The sequence below is a fragment of the Diabrotica undecimpunctata genome, chromosome 1 (assembly GCF_040954645.1).
Source record: "Diabrotica undecimpunctata isolate CICGRU chromosome 1, icDiaUnde3, whole genome shotgun sequence".
Taxonomy (NCBI): domain Eukaryota; kingdom Metazoa; phylum Arthropoda; class Insecta; order Coleoptera; family Chrysomelidae; genus Diabrotica; species Diabrotica undecimpunctata.
This window is the reverse complement of record NC_092803.1, coordinates 171,313,879-171,340,690: the sequence shown is the minus strand read 5'-3', so window position 1 is coordinate 171,340,690 and position 26,812 is coordinate 171,313,879. Positions and strand designations below refer to the sequence as shown.

The window sequence follows — 26,812 nt, the reverse complement described above, 5'->3', positions numbered from 1 at the left end:
AATAGAGGCAATGCCCTAAACGTACTCCTAATGTAAAAGACATCCGTTGAAAACCCAACAACTCTATCCAAAGGAAATATTTACCGTCCCCAAATGCATTAAGAAAAATTGGTCCTGGTATCTCAGACATACGCCACAATCCATCCAGCTTCAATCTATGGTTATACTCTCCAGGTCAAAAAATAAATAACGTACTGAAAGTTCATCGTTAAGTCTATAAATCATTTGTGCAGAAAGAAAACTAAATTCTGAATTAATGGACAGCCAGCCGTAACTATACAAAAACGTTTTCTTCAATACACGAAACCAAAGCACTAAACACTTATATACATATACACAAACACACAGACACTAGCCCACATACATACAGGATCATTTTAATATTATGATTATCTACTGCTATTCGACATATAGGGAATTCACGTTTGTTATTGTAAATTCACCATTGTTATTTTTATAAATACGAGATCTATAGAAAAACGCCGAAGTAATACTTTTACCCAAAGAGTATTAAAGGCAATGGAAAAGAATCAGATAGTTAGTTTGAAACTGTATTCAGAATATGATTCGGATCGGAAAAAGTAACAAAATGAGTTCACTTTGGGCTCCTGAACATACTGGTATTGAAGCAAACGAAAAAGCGAACCTACTTGCCAGGGGAGGGGCAAAAGAATCATTCAAAAGGGTGATTACACAAAATAAAAGACACCACAAGTATTAAAAAGTACAGACCTATAAGCCTTGTCGTACTTGTACAAATTGTTAACAAAAATAATGAATTACATAAAAACTAGCTATATACCAATCGGTTCATCAGGCGGGACTTAGAAAAGGGTTTGGTATTACCGATCACCTGCAATATGATGTAGTCCTACTTATGGAATTTATTGACTTCCAGAAGACTTTCGATAGTATTGAAACTTGGTCCTTTTGTCTGGTGGTCAAATCGACTCACGATACTCTATAGTCATTAAAAACATTTACGAACAGATATTATTTGGTAGGAATATACTGGAATTAATCTCATTATTGATAACGTCAGTGTTGACAATATAGATCACTATAATGTATCTCAGACTTAAAATCGTTAAAAAACCAAATAGCCGAAAAAAAGACGCATACAATCATTTGGGTAGCTTTTGACAAGTAAAGCTATATTTTGAAGAATAAAGATTCATATGACTAAAGCGTAAAGTTTAGAGTTAATTTTAGAGTTTATTTATTTAACAATATTTAGCAATACAAATATTGTTTGTGACAAGTCAAACAAAAATACATAGCATATAAAAAAGGAATATAAAACGTAACTTAAATATACCACAAACAAGAATATAATAAATATATTAAACAGAAAAAGATTTATGGCAAAGTTACGGTAAGCAGTTCAGTTCAATGAATGTTCTGCAATGAGTCATATATTCTTCTGAGCAGTAAAAAAAATGTTTCAGAAGATATTTTTTTATAACTTTTTCGAAACTATTTGCGATTTGTTTGTAGGTAGTGACAGTTTGACGTATTGTGAACGTGGACATCAGACTGCTTTATTAAATGGGCACGTTTTCTGTGAATGTCAGTTAGAACTTGAAATATCAAGAGAGTAGGTAGCGGCATAATTTTGAATTTAATAAAGAAAGGTCGGCTGTGTTCTAGATAACTAACCCCTGCTAAAATCCTGATAGTTTTCTTTTGCATTCTTAAAATTTGTAGTACCCCATATGATTAAACCATAGTTTAGGTAAGGGTAGAATAAAGAAAAATATGTCATTTTTAATGTTTCAAAGTTGACAACCCTTGCTAGTTGGCGAATAACAAATAATTAACTTGATAGCTTTTTCTTAAGTTGTGAGATATGAGCCGATCAAATCGGTCCATTATCTATGGTTATTCCCAATTGTTTAACAGTTTCTTTGTTATTTGGATCATGGTATAAATTACTTGCAGATATAACCAAATTTTGAGTTTTATCAGAGTTAAGTTTTAGTTTGTTTGCGGATAGATTTAGTAGAAACTTCCTCATGAGACATTTTTAAATCATCATTATTTTTTCCTGATATAATTAATGTATGTCGTATCATCTGCAAATTGTATGGATTTGTAAGGAGATATGAATTTAGGTAAATCCTTGACATATTAATAAATAAAATAATAAACAAAATAGATCTTAATATTAATCAACAGAGGTCCTAAGACCGAACTCTGTGGGACTACATATTTTACGGATAGAAAATCAGAGAGATGACTTTAGACACTATCGTCTAGTGTCTGCTACATAGATAAGAAGTTATAAGCTTAAGAGGGATACCTCTGATTCCATAGTAATTTAATTTGTGGAGCAAAATGTTGTGTGAAACGCTGTCAAAAGCCTTCGACAATTCGCAAAGAGAAATTGCTATGCGATTGCCGCGTTCAAGCCCCTTAAATCACCTCGCTTACAACATTAAATACTGCGTTCGTAGTAGAACGAACACTTCTGAATCCATATTGTGAGTTGCTAAAATAATGGTTTGACTCAAAATAGGAATACAATCGTTGTTTGATAGCATTTTCAATCACATTCCCAAAAGTAGAAACAAATGGATCTGTAATTGTCAGTTTTTAAGAAATCACCTGTTTTGTAGATAGGCAGTACTTTTGAGTACTTTAGTACTTCAGTTGATAGAATTAAATTAATAAGATGAGTGAAAGGTGTTAAAACTACTTTCTTTAGTTAAGTTTCCTTTAAAATTTTGCTATTAATTTCGTGAACGTCCCTACAATTATAATTACTCAGAGACATTATTATTTGAGAGACCACTTCTTCCACAACGGGACGAAACAAAGGACTTGCTCGGAGAAGGATAATTTCTATAATTAAAGAAGACATCGACATTAACAGTGGGAAGAGATGTAATTATATTATCTGCAACTGTAGTAAAAAATTGATTTATTTCATCTGGAGGTAGATCAGGTTGTACCGAACTGGATCTTGTGTTGTTTCTTTCTAAATTTACTATTTTCTTCTAATACTACTACTATTTTCTATTTTACTATATTGTTTATATACTTTGAACAAATTGGGATCCTTAGTGGCATCTGCAATGTGTTTAATAAGAAAAAGATTAGATCTGTAAGCCCTTAATTCATTATTAAACCATTGCACGGGGGTTTTTCAGCAGTTTGCCGTATTTTTTTGCCGTAAGTTGTTATATGTTTCGGTAAAAAAGACTGTCAAAAAATCAAGATCATTATTAATATTGTAACCTCGGAAACCTTTTTTGGATAGTGCTAAAAAGGTCACCAATGGAGACACTGCGGACAGCAGCCAGACGGATGGTGGAGAGCGAGTCGTGGGTTCGAAACTAGCTTTTGGAACCGGGAATGGGTCCAACGGACGAAATAAGTAAAGATAGGACAGGATAAGATATATTAGAAAAGATACAGAAATAAACAAAAAGATAGATGGGTAAAATTACCAAAGATAAGATAGAAAAAGGGCGCCACTTGACTTTTTGGGTTCAAGGAGAAAATTAAGAAACCTTAGGAACGAAAAAGAGATAAGGAAAGATATTTAGGTTCTGAGACCAAACTCAAGGAAAGATATCAACAGTTAATTATTAAATAAATTTGGTCAACACACTACATAAACAAATATTAAATGTATTAGGTGGACTCCGTTCACCTACTTACCTACGAAACTTAATCAGACTGATCTTTCTTCTGGGTCGAAGGTATAATAATTATTTAATATAATATGCAAACATTCAGAGGTATTGTTATATTAGGAAACTTATTAGGAGTCGAGAAATAAAATTCATTGATAAAACAAACAATATATTCAACACCACTATGATATAGGCAGCTAAATGTACATACATGTAAAAAATGCACCATCAATTATTAAATGGTGGTATACATATAACAATACATATTGTTATAGGAAATACCTTTAAAAATACAATATTATAATAAAATCATGCACAGTTTAAATTATCAGCGAAGAGAGCCTGATAGTATTTAATAGTATTCAACTAAAGCTGATATAAATCTCTCTTTGCTGTTTATGGGCTTATCTCTAGATACCGGGTTAAAAATGTATAACAATTATAGCAAATAACAAAATGATTAAATTTAAATTCTAAAGAATACAAAAAGGTTTGTTTCAATAACTCCGAATTATAAACATTAAAATAAACCGCACTTGGTATTAAGATAATTATCTGCCTCGTACTGATTGATGATTAACTGAGAATCAAATGTTTGATGATCAAAAAATTATAAAATATTAAATGTTCCTTGATTAAATGCTAACTCAGTAGTTAACCTAAACTACAGGAGAAGAAATAGTCGATGGAGATTCGCCCAGATAGTTGTAGATAATATGATTATGACCACTTACGATAAACCTTGATGACTGCTGCACTTCACTGAAGCTAAATACTTTACTTGTATTAAACACTGAAGTTAATTAAATTAAAGGTAGTTTATACTAATCCTTAATCTAATATGGTATTAGATTAAGAAACTGAAACACTTAAGTGTATACACACTTAAAGAAACTCAAAATTTTACAACCTTCCCCAAAAATAAGGTGTGATATCCCCCACTTAAAAATGACCCGTATGTATGCCTGCATGTATTTCTAGGAAGGTAAAAGGTTCTAACGACATCGAAAATAACGGTACCCTTTTAGCTAGGAACGTGATGAAAGATAAATCCTTTGGGATTAAGTTCTCTCAGAAAATTACCTTAACGTGCCTTCGACGATGTTTATCAAATTTATCAAACAGAAATCGCCTGAAACCGGAAAGGATTAGCTAAGCTCTACAATAAAGTAGACTATTTCGCGTCTTTAATAAGTCGGACATTCCGTCTTTTGAGATAGTCGGTAAATTCCAATAAAATTTACTAATGGTAAACACGACCACCCGCGTATTATTTGCAAATACGGCCATCGGCGTCTTAGCAACAGGGGTAAAGGTATTAAAAATTATTTAATATTTTAATTATAAAAAAACGTTACAATATCATAGAAAAAGTTTATCTTTGTACTAGCTAGCGCATATTTAAGATTCTGTAAACCAGAAGTAGTAATAAACCGTTGAAATGTTTGATTAGTTTAACAATTTTCATTAGATATTTTCAGAAAAAATTGTCATATTGTTGTCGGTGCAACTACTGGACTAGGATGTGATTCTAGCATAATCCTTTATACTAGACCAAATGATGTTAATAGATTTTTAATATCAAAAGAAGGGTCAGATTTAATTTTAAAATTTATATTAAAATCACCAAGTATGATCAGTTTGTCTGCTTTACTAAACAAGGACGTTATAACAATCTCAAAATTCACCAAAAATAAGTCATAGTCACCCTTACCCGATCTGTATACAGTTCAAATATTGGTTTTTATCGAAGGTACATAAATTGCACAAAACACTGAACTTTGCTCTACGTTATATTCATTTAGATTAAGAGAAGAACACATAAGATTTTCTTTTATCTAAATTGCAAGTTCACCTTGTTTCTTTTTTACCTTACAAAAGAAATTAGCTAATGAAAAGCCAGAGATGCTAATTAATTTTTAAATTTTTTTCACTTTGCAGTGCTCCGAAAAACATTTGGCGTCATATACATTTTGATCAGCGAGAAAAGCATTGATCATATCGACTTTATTTGAAATACACTGCAAGTACACTGATTGTATGACAAGTATATCTTCCAGAGACTACGTGCAGACTTTACAAAAAAAACCATGAGCTTTATAAAGAAAACTTTAGAACCGCTCAGTATAATTTAAAGAGCGATGAAGACGGATGTTCGGGATCAGTTTGAGAGACAGGATTCGGAAAATTGACATTCGTGATAGAACAAAAATTACTGATGTCGTGGAACATATTGCGATGCTCAAGTGGCAATGGTTCGGACATGCTCGAGGTAATCCTGAAAAATGGATTCAGAGATATAATAAACTGGAAAAATAATTAGATAAAACACCCTTTGGATTTAGACCATCTTTAACATTAACTACATGTACACTGGACACGAGTTATCAAAAAAATTGCATAATTATTTCAAATTATAAAAACGATAAATTTCTGTATAAAAAACAATAATATTAATTCATAATATATTTTTAATGACTCACCTTTGAGTTACCGCAAACTTTTCAACACCAAAACACAAATAAAATCATCTCAATAACCGCAAATGGAACAAATTCACCAACAATCAAAAACTATATGGTGTTTAATTCAGATAACGGACAGAAATAGACGGCACGGCACAGCTGAACGGAGAGCACTATCATAGACCAACTACTACAATAAAAAAGGAAACTGCTATACAGGATGAGGATGTCATATTAGCAGATACCGTTTCCTCTATCAGTAGCATGGATGAAACAATACTAATGATTAAAATAGGTAAATATTTGCAGAGATTGTAAGCCGAAGGTTAAGATTTAATTAAGTTTACTATATAATTATCTGAACAAATCAGTAGTTTATTTTATATTTATGCAAATAATTGGCGAATATCATAAAATGTATTCGATTATGTAAGATTTTATACCAAAATATTTAAAATGATTGAGGTCAAATTTAATTCGTTAATTTTATATAATATTCGGTTGCAAGGAGTGTGAGAACATTGAGTATTTCGAAAATTCCAGGGAAATAAGTATTTCTCAGGACTTTCAGTAGTATTTGACGAGTTTTTTCATTAAAAGATACCTGTAGTAGGAAAATCTTCTTGTTTTTTTAACTATAACCATTTTAAAAGTTCAAAAATGCGATTTTTTTTTAATTTCGCTTACCATTAAAAATGTGTCTATTTATATTTAAATACAAACATTTGTCTGTTTAGAGATAGAAAAACTTTCAAAATGGTTCATTCTATAATTTGCTAAATCAATTTGTTGCTTTAAAATCATTTTTATTTTTTATATTTTAAACAAATTCAATAAATTATTATGTTTGCTCCTAACGCCACCTGTTAACGTAATAACAAAGCATGCATTGTTTCCTTCTGACATACCTGTCACATTCAGACCAAATATTAATAATAAAATATAAATAAATATCATTTGATAGTAAATATAATTATTATATAAACTAAATAATTTGTAAATAATGTTTAAAAATAATAATTTTATTTATATGAAATTATTTTAACACGGAAATTATTATAAAAATTTAAACAGATGGTTCAATGACGTTATTAATCGGATGACATTTGTGACTTTTATTAAATTTTGACAATCGTTATAAATCGAATCTTTTAGTGAGATATTCTTTTAATTTTTTACTTCTCATTTGATGTCTATTATTTTGTTAGATATTTTTATGCAGTTTGTAATTTAAACCTGCTTAGAGTAAATATATCGCCTTCCGGCGATAATAGTGAGACAACTAAAAAAAAAACGCGTTTCGGGAAAATCGAGTTGCAAGTTTTTGGCATTTTGCACAGCTATTGTATGTTTTGGGTTATGTTCGTTTTTGACTAAAACTATATATTTATTTCAGTAGATATCAAATATTGCTTTTCAGTTCATTTTGGCAATTATTTGGTATCATTTGAGTTAATAATTAGCAACTAATTGGAAAAATTTTAAATTGTCCTAGTATTGTTGCAAGAATTATTTCATTATTATGAAATATCCACTCATTTCGATCTTCCATTTAGAGAGTAATAGCATAAATAGAAATGATAAATAAAAAGTAGATGGTAGTTTAACAGTTTTATTACAAAGTAAAATAGTTCACAAACATTTATTAAATTAGGCGAATACACAAACTTGGTAGATAAAATCAACACTAGGAGCTCTACGTTTTACTGCCTTTGTTAATTAATAAGTCTTTGTAAAAACTGTGGTAGGTGGAGATAACTAAATTGTCAGAGCCTAGAGACATCAAATCCTTTTTCTTGTTGGCATATATTCCCACCGGTTGGTCATAAGCCTTTTTCTTGGACCAGTTTTTTATTACAGAAATTTTATCAGTATTAGTCAAATAGTCATTATTCTTGCGCAATTTTCGCTTCTTCTGGTTCTGTTCAGCGAAAATATCAACAGTCTTAAATTCGTCCAATTAAGATAATTCGTAAAGAAATTTATAAGGTTTCTCGTTGACAATTTTCACTATTTTAATATCTGAGAACGAAAAGGTGTTAGAATCAATATTTTTGTTGTAATTTGTGCCGAATTATATATATATATATATATATATATATATATATATATATATATATATATATATATATATATATATATATATATATATATATATATATATATATATATATATATATATATATTTAGGGATTCTACAGTATTCACTGCCTTCCCTCGCTCAACCGTTTCCATCTCTCTCTGTTGTTCCATTCTCCATCGTTTAGTCCTCTCTTACTCATGGCGTCGTCTACTTCGTTCCTCCAGGATTTTCGGGGTCGTCCTCTTTTCCTCCTTCCTATGGGGCTCCATTCGGTTATTCTTTTTATCCATCTGCTGTCGCTAGCTCTTCTTACATGTCCATACCACTTTAGTCTTTTTTGTTCTATATATGTTAGTATGTCTGTTTCTATTGATGTTCTTTGCTTTATTTCGTCATTACTTCTCCTATCCATTCTTGTTACTCTGCAGCATCTTCGCAGGCATTCCATCTCTGTTGCTATTATCTTACTGCTGTTTTTCTTGTTTATGATCCAATTTTCGGCCCCATATGTCATAATACTTCGCACTAATGTTTTATAAATCTGCGTTTTTGTCTTCATACTTAGGTGTCTATCCCACCATACTGAGTTAAGTTGTCGGATTGCTGTTCTTGTTTGTCCTAATCTTTGTGTAATTTCTTCCTCTGTTGTTGCCTTTTTCGTGATTATGAACCCCAGGTATTTGAATTTATCCTTTCCTTTGATTGTTACGTTGTCATCAATCTGTAGATCTTCTATGTCTTCTTCACTTGTAGATAGGTACTGTTTTCGCGAGGTTAATATCTAGGCCAGCCTTGGTATATTCTTCTTGTAGTTTCTTCATCATGTAGCTGAGGTCGTCTTGGTCTTGTGCAATCACTACTTGATCGTCTGCAAAACTTAACGTATATAGGTATTCGTTCCGTACCGGTACTCCCATGCCTTCGCATTTTCTTTTCCATGTAGTCAAGGCTTTCTCTAAGTATATTTTGAATAGGGTTGGAGATGTGGAACAACCCTGCAGGAGCCCTTTTGTTGTGGTGAAGTCTCCTATGATTCTTGTTCCCATTTTAATGGACACTTTATTTTCTTTATACAGAGCTTTTGTAGCTTCTATGAGTTCCGTCTGTATTTCTAATTTGTACATTGCCTCCCATAGTTCTGACCTTGGTACAGAGTCATACGCCTTTCTCAGATCCACAAATGCCAAGTGTATATCTCTATTTTTTGCTTTTTTCTTTTCCAACAGTTGTTCCAGTGTGTATATGTGGTCTATGCATGATCTTCCTGCCGTGAAGCCTGCCTGATCCTTCCCGATTTTGCCTTTTATCGCTTGCTCTATCTTTTCTCGCAGTATCTTCCCATATAATCTTCCTATTGATGATATTACGCTTATTCCTCTGTAGTTTTCGCATCGTTTTCTATCTCCTTTCTTAAATATAGATGTCATATATGCCGCCGTCCATTCCTTTGGGAGCTGTTCTCCATTTATGGCTTTCTGAAATATCCATTGTATCATCCGGTGTAATTTTTTTGATCCGTATTTTATAAGCTCAGGTGAGATGCCTCCAGGTCCCGGTGCTTTCTTATTTTTGATTGCTTTTATGGCCGTTCTCATTTCCCTATCTGTTATTTCTATTTCTTGTTGTGGGAATCTGCTTCGTCTTCGCCTGTTTTCTTTTCCAATGAATTGTGGTCTTTGTTCTGTTAATAGTTCCTTGTAGTAGTCCTTCCATTCTTTGTCCTGTATATTTCCCAATTTAGTTTTTTCTTTTGAGTTTTGTTTCAATCCTCTCAGTACTTTCCATGACTCCGAAGTTCTTGTCCTCCTATATATGTTTCAATATTTAAGCAGATTCTTTCCCATTCTTCGTTCTTTTGCTGTGTTATTTGTTTTTTCACTTCTCTATCTTTTTCTCTATATTCTTTATAAACTTCATCGTTGTTTGTAGTCAGCCATTTTCTGTATAGTTGCTTTTTTTCTTCAATTATTCTTTTTGTTGGTTCATTTATTTCATTATAGTGCTGTTTATTTGTTATATGTTCTTTTTCCCCAAGGGCTTCGAATGCTGCTTGCTTTATACTCGCCTTTATATGCTCGTATATTTCTTCGATGTTGCCGTATCTAAATTCTATTAATTTTTGGTCTAGACGTTGTTGGTATAGTTCTCTTATTGATTGTTCTTGGAGTAGTTCTATATTGTATTGTTTTTCTCTTATAGTGTTCAACGGTTCTTCTGTGGAGGGGGTCTTGTTATGTTTCCAATTAATGCCCATTTTGCTGTCAGTAGTCTATGGTCCGTTCCACATTCTGCTCCTCTTTTGACTCGCACATCTTTGATCTTTATTGTGGTATCTTGTTTGATTATTATGTAGTCTATTATCGATTTCAGCTTTCGTGTTTCTTGCGTCCATGTATATTTATGAATGTGCCGAATGTGCCGAATTCTCCTGCCAAATCCTTGAAATCAATAAAATCTTTGAATAAAAATACTCTTACACTGAGAGAGGTTTTCTTCGCACTTTTCATTAGCTGTTAGTACTGGGCCGGCACATAAATGGGTCCAATTTTGCGAGTCCTCCTTATTTCTGCCTCAATAATTGCATGAACTGAATTACTCTCGTTATAAGTGTGCACGGATATCAGCTTTTATGGGAGATGCTTTTTACATTATTGAACTGTGTAATAAATATTGAACTATCTACTCTTATACTCATAGCCCGTAGCTACTTCACTGGCACCTCTGTGGGCATCACGCCCGTGCCAGACATTGCAAATAGCTTGTTTTGTCTTCTGGTCAAATACAGTTACGTTGTACGTAGAGAGTTTCGACTTGTAATAAAACGTTGAAACTTCTTCCTTAGGAATAGAAAAGGCTGATTATAAATCGTATGTTTCAACGATGACATCTGCTGCCGATTGAGTTTTATCCATCTCTTTTTCTTTTCGAGACAAGTCTTTTTCCACATGATGTCGCTTGAGTTTTTTTGCATCCTTTTCTCGAAGTTCTTCATTGGAGTTTTAAACACTGTGCAAAATTGACAATGGTCTTTTTGGGAGTAAGAAATGATAAGGTGTATTCTTGATTAAAAATACGTAAAAACATCTGATTTCCGAAATGTTTGCCTTGTTGTCTGCATTTCTGAACGTAGTCACGATAGATTTGCATTATTAACTTACTTCCTTCGATAAACTGCCTTGTGGTGTTAGCTCTTATATAATGGCTCTCCACTATTGGGATTGAATCAATGTATGCTCTCATGTCGTTCTCAATATAAACATCAACTACTTTTCTATTAGTGTATTTACTACGGTGGTCTGGCTGAATGAAACCAGCCTCGTTTTTAAGGAAACTCGTCGAAATTGCAGCCATAAAAAAAGCTTTACATACTCTAAGGTGCAAATTATTCACTTCAAAATAGAATGCATGATTAAATTGTCTAGAATTTTCTTTAGCATAACGATCTTCTTCTTCTCGTGCCACTCCTAGCGGAGATTGGAAATCATCATGGCCACTGCGACTTTGTTAGCAGCGCGACTAAAAAGTTCAATCGAACTACACCCGAACCATTCACGTAGATTACGAAGCCACGATATTTTTCTTCTTCCCACACCTCTTTTGCCCTTAATTTTGCCCTGCATGATATTTCTTAAAAGTTCGTACTTTTCACCTCTCACAATGTGCCCCAAGTATTCCATCTTTCTAGTTTTTATCTCATTTAGAATTTCGCATCTTTTGTCTAAAGTTTGGAGTACTTGCGTGTTAGTGACGCGGTCCATCCATGATATTCTGAGAATGCGCCTATAGCACCACATCTCGAAATCTTCGATGTTTTTTGTGGTCAACTGTTTTAGTGTCCAAGCCTCTACTCCATACAACAGGGTAGAAAAGACATAACACCGCAGCATTCGTATTCGTAACTTTATATTGATATCACGATTGCAAAAGAGTTTGCGCATTCTATTAAAGACTGATCTAGCGATTTCTATTCTACATCTAATCTCTTTTGTTTGATCAGTATCAGATATAAATGTAGAAGCATAACGATACTGAGGTTTTATTTCAGCTGAGTGACAAACCACAAAATCTCGCTGCTTCTCTATACTGCCAAGTTCCCAGTATCGATTGAATAAAGACATCTGTATTTCTTTTAAAAATTTAGAAGGGCAGTTGTATTGACAATTTCTGCAAAGAGGTTTCATAACTTTTGCTTTAACGATTTTGTTAGATTTTCGAGAAGTATAGTCCTTACCTGAATTACGAAGCTGTTTAGCCTTGTTACTTTTCCACTCCGAAGTACAGGCAATTCGTTTTTTCCCCTTCTTGTAGTGGATCTGCCTTCGTTTTCTGGTGGAAGATTATCCTCATCAACCAAAACTTTAGCTTCTGGACAAATTTCATGATTTTGTTTGAGCTTACTTTCTTTAGATAGTCTGATTTATTTTAGTCTGAATTTGGATGTTTAATTGGGTTGTCATCTCCGAAAGGTTCACCAATATCACTACTTGTGGATTCGTTGTCCAGATTTTTAATCCTGTCTTCAGCATTGTGTGTGGTTCAGAATATGTTAAAATACTTTTATTTGAACGAGGTGAGATTTGGGTAAACTTTTCGCATAATGTGGCTAAGTCTTCATTAGCCATTATAGTTAAAAAGCAATCATATTCAAAAATAAATGGTTCCACACAAATACATTATGGATCTTGCATAATGCTGGATTATTAGATTCTGAATTTAGATTCTCCTTTTCATTCTGAGTAGTCAACTTATTGGAGAATGATAATGGTCTACATAATGATTTTAGAAGTCGACCTCGCACACCAACATCAGCCAAATAAGCCAAAATGTAATTTTGAACATTACATTATAATTATTCTTAAGCTATCAAAGGTTTTCTATTAAAATATTGTGTGCCATTATGAATGAATAATATTTATCAGAATGTGAACATTGACCTATTCAAAGACTATATTACAATATTATTGCATTAGTTCCAAACATTACCGACGTGTTGAAATTTATTTTGGAATTTCAATGTGTGTTTTTAGTTTCAAAAATTTATTTCATAGATCTTTGCCCGAAATCTTCGCACCAAATTGCTATATATTCATAAGTAAAACATTGTTATTAAAAATATACCTACGTAAAATAATTCTTTAGTTATGACGAAAGTAAAGATATCACATAGTGAATAATACATAAATATACAATACTTACTTCGTAGACTGAATAAAGGGACATCTCTAAAAACAGTGTGACAACTCAAAATGTAGAAGCCAAGTTAAAGAATACGCACTGAGACAATTCAAAAGGTTCAGTGCTCGCGATACACTCTGCCTAGACTTTAGTAACAGAGTGACGGACTTCCTACCACTCTGAATATAACAGTGAAGTTTGCGCCCTCACTCCGAGAGTATTGCAGTTAAAAATGTCCCAGTCATCGCAGATTATAGAGCTAAAATCCTCTATATGAAATTGTAGACATCTTAAAAACGACCAAGTTTGAGTTGTCCCGGTATCGTTGCTGGAAGGCGATATGACGAGTAGAAACGAATTGATCGAGAGTAGTGAATCGATGTCAAGAATCGCTATTCTATGACGCTCCCCGTGGCGACGCCATCTTGCGGCGCTAGTTCCGTGACGTTCGCCTCAGCATTTTACTGTAGAGATAAAAAATTAATATAACAACAGTATAGAAGCTTGGCTTCAATAAGGTAAAATCGTCAATTGTTGTATCGTCACTATCGTAATCGTCAATAATTTTTGTAACACTTTTCTCATTTCTCCCAAAAAGGGGACTTCTAGTGCTTAACAAACCATCAATTAATTTTTTTAAATAACGAAAGATATAAAATATTGAGGATACAGAAATTCTGCGAACACCATATGAAAGGTGAAGACCATTGCTTTTTATATGTACTAAAAAGAGATTAATTCCAATCATTTTTGTAACCAAAAATCGTTTTTTGGAAAGTTACTGCTATTAAAGCGAAGCATACTGGCGTTGTATTTTACTTTTTTCTCTATAGTGAAATGCTGAGGTATGGAAACGATGATTCCCAATTTTTAAAAATCGAGTGAGATTAAATTTGAAAGTGACTATGAATGTAATAGTAGCAACAGCAGTATTTTATAACATCTTTATAGAAAATGGAGTCTTATTTACTGTAGATCATAATCTAGATCAACAAGAAAACCATTTAATTAATGCCATGAAAAGGAAAAAAAAGAAGACAGTTTATATCAAAATATATAATATATTAAAAGTCTTGGATTCGTCTACGAATAAAGCAGAGATTTTATTTTTCTCTACTGACTTTTCAATTATGCGTGTAATATTATTATCTGTTCGACGATTTAATGCTTTTCTAATATAAGTCTAAATTCATGGGAGGAAATCCTTATTATCTATAAATATAAGAAAGTTGCAAAAAATATTATTTTTTCGTTTCCACAATCTTAAGCTATTACTCTGGAAAAAACTTCACTTTACATTTATACTGTCCTGATTGTTTCAGTATAAAATCTTTATTCAAACGTGTCGTGGATTGTTAATCATTTATTTTATACAAAAAATTTGTGTAGATGATCGTGACACTCTTGTAGGGAGCAACATTATAGTCCATCTAAGCAAAGAATTATGTATAATTAGAAAATTTTGTGCTAATACGTTTCCGTCTCTAAGAACTATTAAGTCCACGTCGTAATTAAAATGATTGACTGTTTTTTTAGATAAGTTAATATGCACTTGATTAAAAGTACATCCTGTTTATTTGAACTGCATGACTTTTCGAATCGGAAATTATTAAAATCTACAAATATTGGTAGTAACTTATGTAAACTATTGTTCTCGTTTTCATCTTTTTCTTCCTTATTTTATATAGGCTTTAAAGCCCGTTTATTCTTCAATATTAGCCTCCTAAATTGTTTAAATTATCGCACCATCTTTTTCTTGGTCTTCCAATACTTCTTCGTCCATTTGGTGACTTATGTCGTGCTATTCATGCTATCCTATCCTCTGTCATTCTACTAATGTGTTCATTCCACTTCTGTTTCTGTTTTGTCACCTATCCATTTATGTCTTCTATATGGCATGCTTTTCTTATGTTTTTGCTTCTCTCCCTATCCAACAGACTTTTGCCTGATATTCGTCGAAGTATTTTCATCTCTGTTGTTTCTAGTAGTCGTCTCGTTTTAGATGTGTCAGATCTTGTCTCCGCCGTGTATGTTAATATAGGTCTAATTGCTGCTTTATAGATTCTTGTTTTTGTGTCTTGTCTTAGGTGTTTGTTCTTCCAAATTGTGTCATTAAGAGATCCCGCCGCTTAACTTGCTCTTAAGCTTTTTTGTCGTACTTCTTCTTCAACATCTCCGTAACTAGTTATTTCTGTTTCCAAATATCTAAACCTTGCTTCCTGCTTTGTTATGTTTCCATCAATTTTGATTTTACATCGTAGTGGGTATTTAGATGTTGTCATACATTTGGTTTTTTCTGCTGATATTATCATATTGTATTTCTTGGCTGTTGTATTGAAGATGTGTGTTAATCGTTGGAGCTCGTCTTCTGTTTCGGCGATTAATGCGGCGTCGTCTGCATAACATAATATTTGGATTTCTTTGTTACCTTTTCTGTAAGCACGGTTTTTACGTACTGCCTGTATTATTTCGACATAATTTTCAGAAACATACAAAGACGTTGATTATAGATGCAATAAATATTACAAACCCCAAAGAAATCCCAAGAAAAGAAAAACACTGGATGACTGATGAGACATTAACCTAGTAGAAGAACAAAGAAAAATTAAAAACAATGCTTCAAATCCAACAGAAACTGAAAACAAGATAGCAAATATAAACAGAGGCATAAAATCATCAAGTAGAAGAGACAAAAATAATAATATTAAAGAAATATGCAAACAACTACAAGAACACGCCGACGGTCAAGAATCTAGAGAACTGTTTGCCAAAGTAAAATACTTATCTAAAGAGTTCAAACCACAAACGCAGATAATTAAAGATAACTTGGGAAGGATTATCACCAATCCAGAGGGCATAGCAGCGACATGGAAACAATATTGTTAAATGTTGTTTCATAGTGACCATGAAGACGTGAATCCAAAAGAAATAAATGACGAAAAGGAACCACATATTTTAAAATCGGAAATAGGAACCGCAATAAAAAAATTAAAAACTGGAAAATCTCAAGGAGAAGACGGAATCACGGCGGAAGCACTTCAAGAAATGGGAGATATAGGAATTGAAGTAATGTTCAAACTGTGTAATGAAATTTGGAACACAGGACAATGGCCAGATGATTGGTCACTTTCATACCCATTTATAAGAAAGGCTCACCAACTGAATGTAATAACTACCGCACTATAGCCCTGATCTCTCACGAGAGTAAAGTTCTGCTAACTATAATTAACAAGTGATTAAAATAAATACTTCTACCGGAAGAGGCACACGAGAACAAATTCTCAATCTCAGACAAATTATAAAAAATCTAAAGAATTTAATCTAGAACCCATCTAGAAATTTGTGCTTCGTCGACTACTTGAAAGCGTTCTATAATGTAAAATGGCATAAAATGTGGGGAATACTGAGAGAAATGGGTACCCCCGAACATCTAATATACCTACTGAAACAACTGTATATCAACAACACAGCAAACGTAAGAGTCAACAACATATACTCCGATAATTTTAAACTAAAAGCCGGTGTTCGTCAAGGATGTATTATCTCTCCCACGTTATTCAATATATACAGCGAATACATCATGCGAATTGTATTCGACGGATAGCAAAGAGGAATATCAGTTGGAGGCCGAAAAATCAGCAATCTCCGCTATGCTGACGGCACTTTAGTACTCAACAAATGACCTTGAATAAATCATGAACAGACTAGATACTACTACACGTGAATATGGACTTAAAATTAATGTACAGAAGAACAAGGTAATGATAATCGATCGAAATAACCAGCCGGAAATACAAAACGTAGCGGGGTTTGAAGTGTTAAGCCGTTTCAATTACTTAGGTTCTGTTATCACAAACAATGGTGGCTGCGAAGAACAGATACGTCGACGCCTTAAAATGGCCAGATCAGCAACGGTCAAACTTACTAAAATCTGGAATGATACGGACATAACCAGGAACACGAAACTGCGCCTAGTACGGACGCTTATCTTTCCTATCGCTAGCATAATGGCCTTTGAAATGTGGGTATATCGTAGAATGATGCGCATACCCTGGACAGCACATCGCACAAATGTCTCAATATTGACAGAACTCGACATCAATACTAGGCTTACCACAATCATCAACCAAAATATATTGAGGTACTTTAGACTCATTACCAGACGATTGGAAGGCATGGAGAGGTTGGTGGTTGAAGGCAAGGTAATTGGTAAAAGAACTCAAGGAAGATCGCCACTCCGATGGTCAGACCAAATAAAGTGCGCTACCGGTTACTCTTTGTCTGAGGCAGCACACCGCGCCCAGGAGAGAGAAGAATGGATAGAAACCATTTGTAAAATACCATAATAACGTCACCACATCCTTACGAAGGATAAAGGATAGAGGAGGAGGAGGAGTATTATTTCGCCCATTATTATATTAAAGAGAAGTGAGCTTAACGAGTCACCCTGTCTGACTCCGCTTTGTATTGGTATACACTGTGCTAGTTTTCTATTTATCTTTGCCTGTATTCGATTATGGAAGTAGATGTTTTAGATGGTTTGTATAATATTGATTGGTGCGTTTCTTTTATACAGTAGGTGTAAGATGTCTTCGACTTGGATGCTATCGAAAGCCTTTGTCAGGTCTATAAAACATAGATATGCTGATTTATTGTACTCGATGGCCTTTTCTGTGATTTGTATTAGTACAAATACGGCGTTTACGCAGGATCTTCCGGATCTGAATCCTTGTTGTTTCTCTGATAAAGTTGTTATTTTTTTGACTTTGTTGGTTAGTATTGTTCTGAAGCTATTTTCTTGTGGCATTTTAAATTAATTACTATTTAACTGGGAATAAGCCACAATTAAAGGTTAAAATACGTTTATTGACGTTTCAATTTTGATTTCCGAAGTGGAAATTGAAACGTCAATAAACGTATTTTAACCTTTAATTGTGGCTTATTCCCAGTTAAATAGTAATTAATTTTGTTGGTTAGGACTTTTGTGGTAAGACTAAGTGGGGTGTTCAGTAGATTTATACCTCTTTAATTGTTGGGGTCTTCTTTATCCCCTTTCTTGAACATTGGTATCATTATGCTGTTTCTCCATGCGTCTGGTATCTTGCAGTGCAATATTAGTTTCATAAAATGTTAAATTGACTTATTTGGTTGCATCATCGAATGGTTCTGAAGTTGCTTTTGTCATGGTTTATATTTACTACTTTTTTTTTTAATAAACCACAATATCTGTTTTAGTAATTGTATAATAATCTCCTCTACCGATTAGTGTACTGCGATCTCAAAAAATATTAATTCTAGAAAGTCTAAGATCTTTTGGGCATAGAAGACAAATTTTAGATTGATGCAGCCATTGGTATAATTTTGACAGCTGTATAAAGTTCTCCCATGGTTCTCCCTTGTAAAAATTATTTTCGAAGTATTTTTTATTTTTCCCAGTACAAACTAGCAGTTATAGGAAGGTATCCAGATGGAGCTGCTATATTTAGCCTGACTGTTTCGTTGAAGTTTCGTTGAAACAAAACCATTTAGTTACTCATAATTACATAATTATGCCCTAAAGATATCAGCAGCGAAAATTTTAATACACGTGTGATAACAATTTCAACTTATCAGTATATAAAATGCAGTTTTGATTTAGTTTGGTTATTATGAAATTGTACATTGACATCGATTTGACTATTTTACAATTTCTTAAGTTTCCCAAAAAAAAGTAAAACAGTATAAACAAACACTTTTTAAATCATATATCTGATGGATAGGAAAAGAAATTATCCCGTATGGTTTCAAATCGGTCATCAAAAGAACGTAATAACACTAGAAAAATATTACCACATCGACAAAACATCATACGACAGTCTAGGAATAATTAATTAAACAATATATAAAAAGAAAATGCAAACAACAGCTTAAAGAGATAAACTTAACTTACTTTTATTTACAAATAAATCTCAAACTCACAATTATTCATTCCGAAAGAATACATAATTTTGTAAAGCATTGATTAAAATGTTCTCACATAAGTAAAAAAAAACCGCACAAACGAATTGTGTTATCGTAAATGATGTGAAAGTGTGTCATATAAAATAACAACAAGATTAAGAGGAAGCCTTAGATTATAGGTCATTTACAGAAACATTGACTTACTTTTTATTATTAGATGTAATTAAAAGTTAGTTGGCTTTGAAAGCGATTATCATTGTATAAGGAATGCTGTAAGTTTTCAAGGGGAGTTAAAATACTCGTACATTTTAATTTTTTCTTAAATAGGCAAGGCAATGCTGGGAAGGAAGCATTGTTAATTCTCCTTGAAACTTAAAAAACAAAAAGTTGATAATTATTAGTTAATTTACAATAAACATAATAGTCTTGTTTCGATCGGATTTCAGTCCAATCTTTACAGTCCAGGAAAAGAATGTTTTCACCTCGAAATTTGTTCGGAAAAGATTGATTTACTTAAAAATGTAAGAATAAGTAGTGGATAGTCCAAGTATCAAAATCTATATGAAACCGAAAGGCGCTTTTACCATGGGGAAAGTTGACACCCATCTCAAGGGTGGAAATTTTTTATATTTTGACCACAAAAATTGATAGAAAATTTATTTCTAAGAAACAAATGTTTTATACATTTTTTTTATAAAATTAATAGTTTTCGATTTATTCACTATCCAAAAGTATTAGTTTGTAATCAATTTTCTGCTATTAACTAAAAATTATTCGTTTAAACTTTTAAAAAAATAAATAAAATGGGATTTTTTTAATGTCTTTAAGACTTGCCTTTATTTAGTCTGTAAAAATTTACAAACAAGAGATACATGAGGCGAAGTCTAGCTAGAGCTACTCCACTTAACCTCAAGTTTACAAAGTCAGTTTGAAATAAGTAGAACATGAAAAAAAAATGATTTATAAATTGACATAAATAATAATATAATATTGAAATGGTAGAAGTAGTCATGTGGCTACTAGAAAAATAAGATAAAGAAAATAATTTGTGATGTTATGTGATAAATGATATTAATGATAAATAAAAACAAAACAAAAATTCTAAAAATTCTAATGGTAACAATTACGACAACAATATACTATATAATAATAATAACGTTACTGCGATTGTAGTAAAAATTTCTTATAATGCCGCTTCATGAAATCAAGAGATTTACCTCTTAAATTTTTTGTTAAACTATTAAACACTAAAACAGAATTGTAAGTAAACGATCGCTGGAAAATAGCTAGTCAATATCTTGGCAGCATAAGACTATGGGGATATCTCAGATCCAAATTATGAGCGTCTCCACGAAATACTAATTTGTTCCTTAAATAAATAGGATTTGACGAGGAAATAATTCGATATATCAATGAGACGAGGTGATATTTGTATAAATTATCTATTGTTAACCATTGAAGTTCTTTAATTTTGCATGATACACGATCATATTTTCTTATGCCAAAAACAAATCTGCAACAATTATTTTGAATTTTTTGCAACCTCAATTTCGTAACTTGATCTAAGCAAGGGTAAAATACCAAGAGCCCATAATTAAGAATTGACATAACCATAGTTTCACAAAGTAACTTACGCAATTTAAAGTTTAAAATGCCTTTACTTCTATACAGTTGTCGCATAACTAAATAGCACTTTTTTACTAAAAGGGTGACATGCTCTTGAAAACGTAGCGTACAGTCATATATGACTCCTAAGTTTCTGCAACTATTAACATTTTTTAGAGGTTCATTTTTTATAATTAGTTTTAAGTTATCCTGAACAGTGGCATTATAATTTTTTGAACAATATAACAAAGAATTACATTTTTTAGCATTAAGTTTAAGATTATGTCTAGAGGAATAAGTACAAATAGATTCCAAATCCTGATTTATTTTTTGTGACGCTTGATTTACAGAGTTAGGTTCAAAAGAGAAATACAGTTGTGTGTCATCTGCAAAAGAGTGCAATTTCAGATTATTTAAAGATTTATACAGGTCGGAAATATATATTGAAAAAAGAAGAGGACCAAGAACCGAACCTTGAGGCACCCCTGAACTGACAGATGCAAATTCTGATGAACTATTATCGATTATGACCTTTTGATAACGATTTACCAAATAAAATTTGAAAAACTGTAAGGAGGTATCATCAAATCCAAAATATTTCAATTTAGCACACAGAAGAGCGTGATCAATAGTGTCAAAGGCTTTAGAAAAATCAAGCAAGATGACTGAGGTTGCTTTTCCTTCATCAAATGATCGAAGTATATTATCGGTTAAGTCAAGAAGCAGGGTCGTTGTACTAAACTCTTTTCTAAAGCCTGATTGTATACACGTAACTACATTATTTCTAAAAATATAATCGTATATCTGTTTATAGATAATCTTTTCTAAAATTTTTGACAGTCCCGGTAGGATGCTTATTGGGCGAAGATCATTAAGTGATTCAAGTTTATTTGATTTGGGCAGTGCTTTTACCAAAGCGTATTTCCAAGTATCCGGAAAATAACCTACCTCCAAATAACAATTTATAATGTGCGTAATATAAGGAGCAGTAATAGAAAGGGAGAGTTGTAGCATCTTTGCAGAAATATTATCACATCCAACAGCTTCCGATTTTAGCCCTAATATAAGTGATTTAATTTCATCAATAGTGGCCATTTTAAACGAGAAAATAATATCTGGGTTGAAAATATTTGACTGATACCATTGGGTTGTCTCAGGACAACAATTTACAGGGCTAAAGACAGATGTAAAATAATTATTTATAGATATAGGATCTCTAAGCTTCTGAGGGATCTCTATAACTGGTTTATTTACAATTTTGAATAACCTCACAGCTTTCCAAAGATCTTTTTTATTCAAAGAAGCAGACCGATAATTTAAGTAACCATTCTTCTCCAAACGGACTGCGTTAGTAACTGCGTTTCGAAGATCTTTATAGTAACTATAGTCTAAGACGTTTTTAGTTTTCTTATATTTGGCTAAAGCAGCATTATGAGTTTTCATCATATTCTGTATTGTGGGTGTTAGCCACGGAGCAGGTGGCTTTGTAATTCTTGATTCAACATAAGGAGCATGTTTATCAAACAGCGAAACTAACATATTATTTAACATTTAACATTAACCGAGCTATACTTTATTATAGGTTAGTTCTTCTTCGTCGAATGCTAAATTTGGAGTTTCAAAGTCAAATGACAGGAAAAACTATTTTTTCACTGAGAAAGTGATAGAAAACAACCTTCTAATTACCACCATAATTAAAACTAGTCGTTGACTACAGTCTTTTTTATTTATGTATTATTAATACATTCTAGAAACTTAATCAACTTAGAATGATTAGTTTAAAAAAAAAGGGAGTTGAAAGTGAATAACGAATTTTTATCATCATAAGAGGCTCGAAAATCCATTGTGGATCTTGGCCTGTTCACAAAGAAATCGCCACTCCTGTCGATTCCTGGCAACTTCCTTCCATCTTCTGATCCTTGGAATTTGTAGGTCCTCTTCCACATCACCAATCCATCTCCTTCTTTGATAAAATCTGCTCCTTATAAAATACTGCACTATACTTCTGCCCACTATAACTATTTATATCGTCAGCAAATGCTAGAATTTGCGTATATCTATTAAAAATAGTTCCATTCATTCTAATATTTAATTGTCTGATTGCCTTTTCCAAGGCAACCTTAAAGAGGAGAGATGCCAGCGCATCCCCCTGTCTAAGACATTATTGTCATTATTAATGTCAAAGAACTTTCAATTTCTTCCAATTGAATGAGTTTTCTTTTCCTTCTATTCTTCTTCTTCAACGCACGAGCTTACGTTTTGTATTGTTAGTTGGGTCAACTTAGGTGGAATCCCACAGTTTATCATTGCATTATATAATGCAGTTCTTTTGACACTGTCATAGGGTGCTTTAAAGTCGACGAAGAGATAGTGTGTATCTATGTTATATTCTAGTGACTTTTCTAGAATCTGCCTATGTGCTTAAATTTGATATGTAGTTGACTTTCCAGCAGTAAATCCGCATTGACATTGATCAACAATATACTTTGTAAAATGTTTAAGTCTTTCAAACAATACATTGCTGAAGATTTTATATGCAGATGCTAACAGAGTAGCGCCTCTATAGTTCTTACACTCCAGTTGATCACCCGTTTTATGCAAAGGACATATTATTCCTTTTAGCCATTCTTCTGGTACCAAGTCATTCTGCTATATAAATACTATTAGTTTATGGATTGCTGCAAAAAGTTCATCACCACCTTTTTTATATAATTCCGAACATATTTCATCGATTCTTGGGGCTTTATAGTCTTTTTTTATGGTTTTTATGGTTGGATAAAAAATGCCCCTTTCTTTAAAATAGAAAGATTAGCATAAGAGATAAAAAAAATGTTTACATATAAAATTTAAGATTTTTTATTTCCCAAGAATTTGGTTTGCAAAAATTTTTTGTAACAACACATTCAAAGTCACCCCTTTTTTAAACTGAGAATTTTATGTAGCCCTTGCCTGTAGCTCTTGTAAAAACCTACAAAATGCTTTTTTACAAAATTTTCTAAGGTAAAAAATTAAAAAAGTTATGGTTAATTATATATACATGTTTGTGTCTGCGTGTATCCATAAATTTCAGGCGAAATGAATCTACGAACATCTACAGTAAGCATCTTTTTCATTTTGGAGCAGCTCGCCAGTATTTTTCGAAGATCTAAACACACTCCACCTGCTGCACCAATTCATCATAAATAATTGTAATTTGTGTAATAACTAGTTATGACAATATATCGGTTTTGGTAAAAAATTACTTTAAATGAGCGTCCAAAAATGACTTTCAAAATTGACTTTAAAACTACAATATTCAGCCAACTGGCTAAAGTGGTTTTTAAAAGATAGATCGTTGCATCCATTAAAAATGAAAGCTGTAGAAAACTGTGGTTATTTTGTAACCCAACTTGATCTGGTTGTTTGGGTGATAATTGCAATAATAGTACACCAATAATAGAAGATGACGAAGAAGATGGCAAAAAAAGCGACACAAATAGCGAAATAATAGTACACCAATAATAGAAGATGACGAAGAAGATGGCGAAAAAAGCGACACAAATAGCGAAAATGAAGTTTAAAATTTAATAATACATATATCTGTTAGATTTGATATATAAATATTTGTATATGATTTGTATTTGTATTATATGATTTACAAATATTTGTACGTGAAATTGTATTATAATTCTAACGATATATACTAAAGAGTTGTATTAATTTTATATTTTAATTAACACTATGTAATTCACACCAAATTTTATTATCTAAACATTTTTTATACATTTCGGCAATGTGGGGCTACTTTGAACCATTAAAAATGAATTTTCAAAGGTTTGAAACATTTAAAAGTTATACTTAGAGCTCCAAGAAATCGCTATTCAATTCATCTTAACCAAATAAAAAGGATAAAAATCGTGAATACAAGGAGTGGGGACTAGCTTTTGGTTAAGTATGGATATTTAAAGAGGTTAAATGGTTATCTAAAAAACAATAATATCATAACTATAAATCAACATGGATTTCAAGAAAATAAATCTACTAATACGGCAGTCCATGCATTTTATGCTCATTTAACCAGTTTGATTGATGCAGGCGAATGTCCTATCGGATTATTTTGTGATCTTAGTAGGGCATTTGACTGTGTCCATGAAATATTATTTAAAAAACTAAAACAGGTATAACAGGAAATTCTTTACAGTGGTGAATGTCATTTCTAAACAATAGGCAACCATATGTAAGCCTGCAAATGAGGATCGAGGATTGTGTGGCCAGTTGTAGATCTATAATAGGATCAATTCTCTTTGTAGTCTACATTAACGACATCGTACAAGTGGACAGAGCGGTAAATTTCACTATATATGCGGATGATACGTCAATTATTCTATTTAACAAATCCAACGTAATCCTACAACATCAATGTAATGATTTTCTTTAATGACTTTTTGATAACTCGTTGCATCTTAATGCAGAAAAAACGCAAGTTATACATCATCACAATAAACAAAAATACCTGGAAAATCTTCAGTTGATTTTTAACAACATGCAAATAGCTACGGTGTCGTCAGGCAAGTTTTTGGGAATAACGATTGACGAAAACTTTGATTGGAAGTTACATTGTGAAGCGGTTGTTTCGAAGTTGAATTCCATTAACTATCTAATTAAAAATTTTAAATATGTTTTGACGGAAAATCAGCTAATTATGATATATTATGCATTCGTCTCCCGACTAACTAGTTGTAGAGAATATTTTAAAAAATCTATCTATCTAATTAAAAATTTAAAATATGTTTTGACGGAAAATCAGCTAATTATGATATATTATGCACTCGTGGAGTCCAGGCTAAGATACGGAATATGTTTTTTGGGTATGTCTGGTTACGCAAGTGGTATTTTCGTCAACAAAAGAAAATATTGCGCTGTGTCGCTGGTGTCTCCCGACTAACTAGTTGTAGAGAATATTTTAAAAAATATAAAATTTTAACATTGGCGTGTCTATACATTTTTGAATTATGTGTTTTTATTTTTATTGACTTACATCAGTTTAAAACGAGTGGTGATATGCATAATTTAAATACTAGATATTGTAATAAACTTTATATACCATTCTCAAAAGGTAACATTAAATTTAAATCGCCCAGGGTATACGGGCCGCAGGTGTTTAATCATTTGCCCACAGTTGTAAAGTCCACCAGTACACTAAATGTATTTAAGAGGAATCTTAGGCAATTTTTACGCGAAAAAGTGTTTTATACAGTCGAAGAATCATTTAGATCTTTAGCTGTATTTCATTTAGCTTTTAAATTCCTTTCATCTCATGTTTAGTCTAGTTTAGTGTTTAGTTTTTAGCAATGTATATTTATGACTAGTTCTATACAAACTATGTTTGTCAGAACGAAAATAAAGAATTTGAATTTGAAATTTCACTGTTTATAAACTTCTTGTAGAGTTCGGAATAAGAGGTAGTTTTTACTCATAAAAATAAATTTTGAAAGGTTGAAATACTCAGAAATTATCTAAAGAATATCAAACTATTATTACCTAAATCATCCAAACCAAATTTTCTCCCAATTAAGCTTTTTTTATATAAATTTAAGAAATTAGGGACAGTTTTCCCCCTTAACAATCAATTTTTAAAGGGTTGAAAGAGTCAACAATTATAGTTACCATAGAGTATCAAACAATTATTATTTAATTGAGGCTTCTAGGCTTATAGTTCATAAGCCATAAGCTATAAGCCTATGAGCCTCATGAGTCATCTCCTAAAATTGTTCCTAAAGATAGTTAATAAGAGAATCTACAAGCTGTGTGAAAGTCAAATTTCCTCCAACCAGTTCGAACTCACAAATGCTGTTGGTACTAGAGAGGCTTTGTTCTCAGTATTAGTCTTATTTCAGAGATGCAGAGACGTCAACTGCGACGTA

General features: G+C 32.3%; 1 protein-coding gene across 10 annotated transcripts in view; it reads right to left on the bottom strand.

Moving 5' to 3' along the window:
• fdl (beta acetylhexosaminidase fused lobes) overlaps positions 1-26,812 on the bottom strand; it is a 300,470-nt gene that overhangs the window by 226,147 nt on the left and 47,511 nt on the right. For 2 of the 10 annotated variants that reach the window (XM_072520547.1, XM_072520550.1), the window contains exon 1: positions 6,125-6,286. The exons of 7 other annotated variants lie outside the window; for them this stretch is intronic. Coding sequence is in view for 1 of the 3 variants with exons in the window: in XM_072520543.1 (XP_072376644.1) it covers positions 13,386-13,409 (24 nt within the window). In the remaining 2 variants the exon portion in view is untranslated. Of the gene's footprint in view, positions 1-6,124; positions 6,287-13,385; positions 13,425-26,812 lie in introns of those variants that run through there. One more of the 10 variants, XM_072520543.1, reaches the window with a different exon arrangement.